At 39.3% G+C, this 9,223-nt stretch overlaps 1 protein-coding gene across 3 annotated transcripts in view; it reads right to left on the bottom strand.

Moving 5' to 3' along the window:
• Positions 1 to 316: 316 nt before the first annotated feature.
• Positions 317 to 9,223, bottom strand: part of LOC135100453 (THO complex subunit 5 homolog) — a 105,855-nt gene continuing 96,948 nt past the window's right edge. For 2 of the 3 annotated variants that reach the window (XM_064003362.1, XM_064003363.1), the window contains exon 15: positions 7,520 to 7,724. In XM_064003362.1, coding sequence (XP_063859432.1) covers positions 7,661 to 7,724 — 64 coding nt within the window. In that variant the 3' untranslated portion in view covers positions 7,520 to 7,660. Of the gene's footprint in view, positions 2,067 to 7,519; positions 7,725 to 9,223 lie in introns of those variants that run through there. The other variant, XR_010268714.1, reaches the window with a different exon arrangement.

Below are 9,223 nucleotides of genomic sequence, written 5' to 3'. Positions count from 1 at the left end.
ATGTTGCAAATAAGTTAAAACAGTGAAAGAAAGAATAAAAAGTGATGTAAATATTTATAATTTTAATAAGATCATTATTGAAGTGACCAAATCTAGCAAGAAATTTGTCATATTTAGGAGAATTTGCTTACACTTCAGAAATCTTGTCAAATTTTCCACAATGTTTCACCATACTCTTTTACAAGTTTGTAAAACATTTTACAACATTCTATTCAATGTAAACATTTCCAGAATATTGTACAACTTTCTAGAATACAATAGAAATATGTAGAAGTATCAAGAATTTTGTAGAATTATTCAGGATATTGCAAAGTAGGTTGAAGAATATTGTATAAAGATTGAGAACATTATGTAACACATTATTGAAAGACTAAGAATATTGTAGAGTACTGCATGCTTGATAATTATAAGTGGGCCAGAATAGAGTAGCAAGGGTGGCTCTTAGTGCACCGAGATACACAGCAGTAGAAGCCTTGAGAGGTGATGTTGGATGGAGCACTTTTAGGGAAAGACTCACATAAGCCACTCTTAGGTACAAGATTAGGCTTGAGAGAATGGATGATGCAAGAATAGCAAGGAAGGTGTTCTTGTGGAATGAAAGTGGAAGCAAATGGAGGAAGAGGTGCATGAGAATGACAGACATGAGTGGATTACAAGTTGTGTGGGTGATGAGAATGGCTGGGAGGAATCAAAATGAGCGTGAATGGGTTGTAACAAGAGGAGGAAGAGTTGCCGATCCAAAGGCCTGGCCTGTATCTTATGCCCCTTTTCAGTCATAACATACTCGCATCCCTCCATTCGTACATCATCACTCAGGTGAAACTCAGTGAGTCCCACTAAGTCGAACCTTCACTCGCTGAGCTCCTTGCATACATCCTCAAACTTGCCCACATACCATCCTCTCACATTTATACAGCCAATCTTCACACATTTACTCGCCTGGTTAATCTCTTCCCTTCCAAGTTCACTGTCATCAGTGGGTCCTCCTCGTCATGCCTCGTCCACACAACACACCTGCCTCGCCCTCATCCACTCGGCCAGTCCTCGTCCTAGCTTCTCATTCCTGTTGTGGTTAAGGTGGACCCTGTCTCTCCTGTAGAATTTGTCCTGGTCGAGGATCCCATCCATGTCCAGGAAGCTCACGTTGCCCTTCTTCTCTGCCATCCATTCCATCTTAACCTTAATGAGTTCCATGCATATCTTGCGGTTCGTTTCTCTTCTGATCTTCTCGTACTGCACTCCTTCCCGTGGGCGCCGCAGGACACCCCCACAGCCACACACATCTTTTCTTCCGCTGCCTTCACTGAATCTATCACTTCCTTTACTGTTTCTTCGTCACCTGCCTGTAATAAGTTGTTGCCTCCTTCTTGAATTACTAGCAGGCTTCTTTCTTCCATTTCTTGCACTTCTTCCTTGACTTTCTTGTCCTGGATCTTAGCACCTCCCATGCTGGTGCACTCAATTTCCTTTCTCACGAAATGAGGAGTCTTTCTGACCATGCTATCTCCAATGACATGTACTGGGGCTTTCTTGATCACCATTATTTTCTTCCTTGGGCGTCTGTCTATTCAAGCCACTTCCACCACTTGCTGGTCTTTTCTCTCTTCAGTCCTCGTCGTCTGTGCTTCTGCCCCCTTCATCAAGTTTTCTGTCTGGATGCTCTGCTCCATTCTTCTTTCTTCTTTTTCATCATCCTGACTCCTCCATTCATTGAGACTCTTGCTCAGGCATTCCCTGCATAGGAACACCAGAAGCTCGAACACCAGCGCCTTCATGTTGGTCTCCCTCATGCATGCCCACACAGGCTACATGGAACTAGACAATGCATCTCTCACATGCCACAGCCCTTTGCCTGTCAATGACTCATCACCATCTTCATCACTCATGACTCATCACCATCTTCAGAGTTTTTCAGCACACAGGCAAGAGAAAATAAACCAGAAAACTCCAAGAGCAAAGCAAGACCACTTGCACACACCGCCACAAATGGCTCTCTCTCTCTCTCTCTCTTGATGGTACAGGTGGCTCGGGATCACTCCTAAGCCAGGCTTTTGGATCGGCAACTCCTGTAGAAGGGGAAAAAAAGAGAAATGAACAACATCCTCTACACTAAATGTTCTTACATCTGGCACTCCACATTATCTCCAGAAACTCTTTCACCGCCTCAATCATCCTTTCATTCGCCTCTCTACACAGTATCAGCAACAACACCATCCATTCCTTTCCTGTCTTCTCCACTCTTTCATTCCTATCATGCCTGAACTCAGTCAGTACCACTTGTATCATCTCATTCCTGTCTCTGGCATACTTCACACACTCTAGCACCACATGTTCCACTGTCTCATCCTCTCCCATGTCACACATCTGGCACACTTTGCTGCGGGACTCAGACCACCAGTAACTCCTTGCATTCACATCCATACATTGTGCCCTCGCACGGAAGAGATCACCGCCCAGGCTTCCATCATACCACCTTTCATACCTCAGGGCCTCTTTCTCCTTTTACCATTCCAGGGTCTTCTTTCTTTCCATCTCATTATCCCATTCATTCAGTCCCACACATTTCACTTCTTTGTCTACCTCATTCTTCCATTTTCTCACATCCCATTCAGCTCCCACTCTGCCTCCTCTTGTTACCACCCATTCACGATCATTTTGATTCCTACCAGCCATTTTTATCGCCCACACAACTTGCAATCCATTCATGTCTACCATTTTCATGCACCTCTTCCTCCATTTGCTTCCACTTTCATTCCACAGGTACACCTTCCTTCCTATTCTTGCAACATCCATTCTCTCAAGCCTAATCTTGTACCTAAGTGTGGCTTTTGTGAGTCTTTCCCTAAAAGTGCTCCATCCCACATCACCTCTCAAGGCTTCTACTGCTGTGTACCTCGGAGCACTTAGTGCCATCGTTGCTACTCTATTCTGGCCCACTTCTAACTTATCAATTTCACTTTCATTCCATGCAATCACATCCATACCATACATTATACCTGGCACAGCCACACTCTTCCACACTTCTTTCAACACATCACACTTACTTGCTCTCATCCTTGCCGCGCTTCCCAATCGACCTACCCACTGGTTTACCATACTTATCTTTTCATTCTTTGCCTTTCCACTCCCACTAGGACTCATCCACATCCCTAAGTACTTGTAATCTTGCACCTGTTTCAACTCATTCTCTCCAAGTCTCCATACCACATTACTTTCATCCTCTGACCTATTCACAATCATTACCTTGTTTTTCTCACTGCTAAACCTTACTCCAAAGTCTTTCCATAGCCATCCACAACTTCCAACAAACTTTTCTAGCTCAAAGGTGCTCTCTCTCTCTTTCTCTCTGATCTTGATCTCAAGATCATATAGGTGGCTCGGGATCATTCCTAAGCCAGGTCTTTGGATCGGCAACTCTTGTAGAAAGGAAAAAAAAGAGAAACGAACAGCATCCTCTACACTAATTGTTCCTACATCTGGCACGCCACATTCTCTCCAGAAACTTTCAACGCCTCAATCATCCTTTCATTCTCCTCTCTACCCAGTCCCAGCAACAACACCATCTACTCCTTGTCTTCTCCACTCTTTCATTCCTATCAAGCCCTAACTCAGTATCACTTGCATCATCTCATTCCTGTCTCTGGCATACTTCACACATTCCAGCACCACATGTTCCACACGTCACACTTCTGGCACACTTTGCTGCAGGACTCAGACCATTTGTAACTTCTTGCGTTCACATCCATACACTGTGCCCTTGCTCGGAAGAGATCACCACCCAGGCTTCCATCATACCATCTTTCATACATCGGGGCCTCTTTCTCTTCGTACCAACTTTCTCCTTGTACAACAACTATAAGATGAAGAAAAAAAACAACAACTAGAAGAAGAAGAAAATCATCATCAACAACAACAACAACAATAACAACAACAACAACAACAACAACAACAACAACAACAACAACAACAACAACAACAACAACAACAACTAGAAGAAGAAGAAGAAGAAGAGGAAGAAGTAAAAAAGAAAACGAACAACAACAACAGCAGCAGGAGTAGCAACAACAACAGCAACAACTAGAAGAAAAAGAAAAAGAAAAACAACAACAACTAGAACAATAACAACAACAACAACTAGAACAATAATAACAACAATAACAACAACAAAACAACAACAACAACAACAACAACAACAAAACAACAACAACAACAACTAGAAGGATAACAAGAACAACTAGAAGAAGAAGAAGAAGAAGAAGAAGAAGAAGAGAGAAGAGAGAAGAAAGAAGAAAAAAAAGAAGAAGAAGAAGAAGAAGAAGAAGAAGAAGAAGAAGAAGAAGAAGAAAGAAGAAAGAAGATGCATGTACATGCATTGCATAGATGAAAGAAAGCACAAGTGTATCAACATCTACTGTCAAAGATAGAGATGGGCTCTTATAGGCTTATCAGAGACAGACTGAATGCTCAAGCAATGGACCAGTTACAAAATTGCAAAGTAGTTTAGGCTTCATGGGGTTGCAAACTACAAATGGATATTATAAAGCTTATGGCTGCTACATTATAAGATGTTATCCTCCTTTGGTACATGTTTTACATTTGTTAGGCCTGGCTTACACTATCCCTGATCTGCTGTCCATCTCAGTAAAACAGAATAATTGCTTATGTCTTTGCAGTGTTAAACAGGATATTGTATCAACCAGCATCCTCTGCTCTCTAGTGTCTTCCCTTTATAATTACACAAAGCAGAACTGATTAATGTAAACCTAACCTAACTCAACCTTGCAGGGCTACATTCCTAACTCTATGGAACAACTATGGTCTGACCATTTTGAATTGAGCGTTTAGGCGTTGTCCTTTCCGGGGATTCCCCACCCTGCAGTGCTGCCACACTTACACTAAGACACACCTTATGTCAGGTACTTCCTATCTCAAAATAAAATGGTATTTTAGTATATATATATATATATATATATATATATATATATATATATATATATATATATATATATATATATATATATATATATATATATATATATATATATATATATATATATATATATACACTGTGATGCTCTACAAAAAAGCAAGTTAGTGTAATATATGTTTTTTGATGATACTTGCATTGTTTTTTTTTTTTTTTTTTTTTTTTTGCATACACCACAATACTCGGCAACATTTCCTCCATTTCCATTTCCTCCTGTCACATCTCCATGGGTGACTGAGTGAGGTTACACGGTCAGAGTGAGAGTGTTAATCCATGGTCATTTCCTTTCATGCAGCCAGTGAGAATGAAAGCTACCTCTCCCACTTGCTCTCATCATCTCCACAGCCAAGAAAAAGAGCTTATTTACTCAATAAATAAGTATTTTTTGGAAGAAAAGGCTAATAGGGGTCATTACTTGATCCCTCATGAGCTTTTGCCCAAACAGTGAAAGCCACCAACATGCCTTGACTTTTACCTCAATGGTGGTGCAGAAAAAAGTCGTAACTAAAGAATAAAATTATAACATCATAGTTTAAGGGAAATATCATATCTAAAAGAAAACCTATCACATCTAAAATAAATTCATAATGGAGAGAGAGAGAGAGAGAGAGAGAGAGAGAGAGAGAGAGAGAGAGAGAGAGAGAGAGAGAGAGAGAGAGAGAGAGAGAGAGAGAGAGAGAGAGAGAGAGAGAGCTTAACTGACTGACAGGCAGGAGATTTTTCTCAAACTCTAATGATTCATAGGAAAGTATAGATCTCTGATAGAAATAAATTTGCATTAAGTATAGATTGCATATGCAGAGAGAGAGAGAGAGAGAGAGAGAGAGAGGTGTGGGGAGCCAGGTTATCAGCAACACATAGGCTCTAATCTGATAGTTGGCCCAGTACAAGGTTTGGAAGAGCCGAAAGCCAGGGAATCCCCAAAAAGGACAATGCCTGAATGCTCAATTCAGAATGGTCAGACCATAGACCATGTGGGATATTAATTTTATTCTCTAACCTTATCCTTTTCTTGTGTGGTGTGTGGGGAAAATGGTGGCATCTGGTGGGCAGGAAAGCTGAAGAAAGACAAGCCACTACATTCCTGAAGACAAAAGGTAAGCTACAGCAGGGTGGTGGTTTGTCTTTTCTTAGAGTTCCCACCTGCCAGATGTCGTGACGATGTGGAGCTGACGAGAGTGCCTAGGCAATATGTGGTGTTCTACAGTATACTAAACACTATCCACCTTATCATATGGTTTATCTAGGTCCATGAACACTGCATACAATTTTTCATCCTTTCCTAAGTAGCTGCTCCTCTGCTATTATTTTGACTAAAAGATAGTGATTTAAACTTTTTTCCCCCTTTCCAGAAACCTCCCTGTTCCTCACTAGCCTTCACCTCTCCTGTCACTTCCAGCAGTCTCTTAGCTAATTCCTCCTACAGACTTTTCTTAGTACACTAAGCAAACTTTTCCTCCTGTAACTGTTACATTAATGCCTACAACCTTTACCTTCTTGAAGAGGCATTTTCCTCCACTCATCTAGTGCTTGCCTTAGCCTCCATGATAGTTCATATATTTGAATCCAATCAATTATAACTTCCTCTCCATACTTTAACATTTCTACACTTATTCCATCAATACTTGTAGCTCTGTCATACTTTAACCTAGTCTTCACTTTCTCTACTGTACCTCCTCCCTACTAATTCTTCGGCATGACCACTCACTCTGTGTATTATGCTTTCATACCCATCCTCTATATAATTAAGTGATCAAAATGCTTTCTCCCACACATCTTCCAACTCCTCTTTAATTTGCTACCTACAAACACTCCATCTTTCTTCATTATCACACTTCCATGCTCCTCTTCTCCCTTTCTGTTCTCACTTGATTCCAAAACAACTTATTTCCCCCTTTTTTCTTTTCACCCAGCTTCCTACTAAACTCTTCATCTACTACTTTCCTCTTTATTCCTCTTACAGTTTCTTCATTTTCATGTTCCAAGACCTATACTTGTAAATACTCTGTTTTTTTCTCATTTTAAATTCCTGTGGCACATTTTTATAACATTTTATCATGTGCCTATCTATCAAGCCTCAAACATATCTTATGAAATAGGTGTACGGATGAAAAATATTGGAGGTGAAATAAAGTGCCAGCTGGACTAAGATATGGTATGTCTGAGGATAAGTGATGAAAATTGATTGCGCACACACACACACACACACACACACACACACACACACAAAAAAAAAATAAAATAAAATAAAATAAAATAAATAAATAAATAAATAAATAAATAAATAAAAAAATAGGGATGAAAGGATTCAAAGCTTATAATTATAAAGTGATAAAAAAGATATGCCTGTTTGAAAGATATCCAAGAGTGAAGAAAAATGTGTAAAATGAAGATATACAAGAGGAATAAAAGGGCACTGAGCAGCTAAGATTGTGAACATGTGGAAGGGCTGGCGAGAACTTACTAGTTGCAGCTTGCTTCAAGAAGCAATAACACTGAGGGAACATGAATTTAAGTATATAGCCAGACAGGTAGCTTTGACTTATCTTTATTTGGAGTCATTATTTTTCATTCAAAGGTAATACATAAAAGACTCTTCTTGTATCAAACCACCTCAAAAATTAATGAATCTAGTCATCAGGTGAACTGTAGGCTTGAGAGAAACTTGTACATCTATCGTTGAGAGAATACTCCAAGTTTTGGGTGATACTTGAAGGGAAATGCTCGGTCTGGACCTCTGAAATAGGAATAAAAGAATCAGTTATTCCTATTCTTTAGCTTTCTTTACAAAATATGTTATACTTAATAGGAGGAGGCATAGACAGTGTTTATAGCTGACTATCATATGATAGAATGAATAACCTATTGACTATCATATGATGGAATGAACCTAACATGAATATCATATGGTGAAATGAATTATCCAACATCAGGGCCAATGTACATAAGGGCAAAATACATATTCCTTCTGTCATGAAATTTTTATATAAATGTCTTTTCACTTTTATATCTTATAAATAAAACATTGGAGCAAAAATTTACACACATCATTAAAGAGAAGAAACCAAAGCTACAAAACTGGTTTATTGTCATGCATGACATATTGCTTGCAGCTTGATTTACTTTTCACTGAGATACCACCAGTCAGACTTGAATCTCACACCTTTTAATGTTCCAGCAATATTCCATTGTCTTTATTTTCACCACCACTTCCACAGGGTGGTCTGCCTGGCTTTGAATCAATAGGCCCCAGTTTAAATTTGGGCTGGAGCTCACTCAGCTGTTTGTCCTGCCAGGCTAGTCATTAAATGGGGACTACTGGAGAAAACCTGGGGAAGGTAAACTAAGGAAACCCAGATGTCACTGAGGCCCTGTGTTTTGAGGCAAGGTCATTATCCCACAGCCTCAAAGGCCAATGAGATGAAGGTAAGGTCTGAGGTCATATGCAACTACATAGAGTAAGCTCTCCACTTTTATATTCATTGATCTATGTCACAAGAATCAGGAACCATCCTTAAGATGATCCCTATAATGTGGATCAATGAAAATAAAGACTAGAATAATGTTGGAACAAATAAAAGGTCAGAAGATTCAAGTTTAATTAATGGATCCTGCAATGGTTCCAGAGGCTCTGACCAGAGAGGGGCCAAGATGGATGGAATAACTAAAGTAAGTGAAACTTGAAACTGTAATGCAGTCTAGAAATCAAGTATCTTCTTAAAGGAGGAGTAGGGTATTTACATGTTGTTTTATGCTCAATATGATAGGTTTGTATGGTGTACAAAGATCTACACTTAATTATGGAATATTTACAGTAATTGATGTGATGCTGATATCAAGTGTGCTTTTCTGAATGAACATTAATTGGACTGACTGAATATTACCTGTGTTTATGAATTTGATATTGTATGTGTTCTTGCATAATGACAGCATTAATTAATGAATATGCTGAAGAGATATAAAGTGACATCAAATAACTTTGAACAAACTAAAGATGAATGTGAGTAAGAATTTTCATAGACTTGTAAGAAATGTAAATAAATAGTATTACTTAACTAAAATTTGAAAATGTTTGTAAGTTTCCAGTAACCTTTAAAAACCAAATCCACGCAACATCTAGGTCACAACATGAATGATCTCAGACCTGTGCTGACACTTCCATACAGAATGATTTTAGGCTTGATCCTCCTCCATTACCACAGCAAGGCCTGACAACACACACTGGCTTATCCCTAC

This window comes from Scylla paramamosain, chromosome 5, assembly GCF_035594125.1.
Source record: "Scylla paramamosain isolate STU-SP2022 chromosome 5, ASM3559412v1, whole genome shotgun sequence".
In the NCBI taxonomy this organism is placed as follows: domain Eukaryota; kingdom Metazoa; phylum Arthropoda; class Malacostraca; order Decapoda; family Portunidae; genus Scylla; species Scylla paramamosain.
The sequence above is the reverse complement of the archived record's forward strand: the minus strand, read 5'-3'. Positions and strand labels throughout refer to the sequence as shown.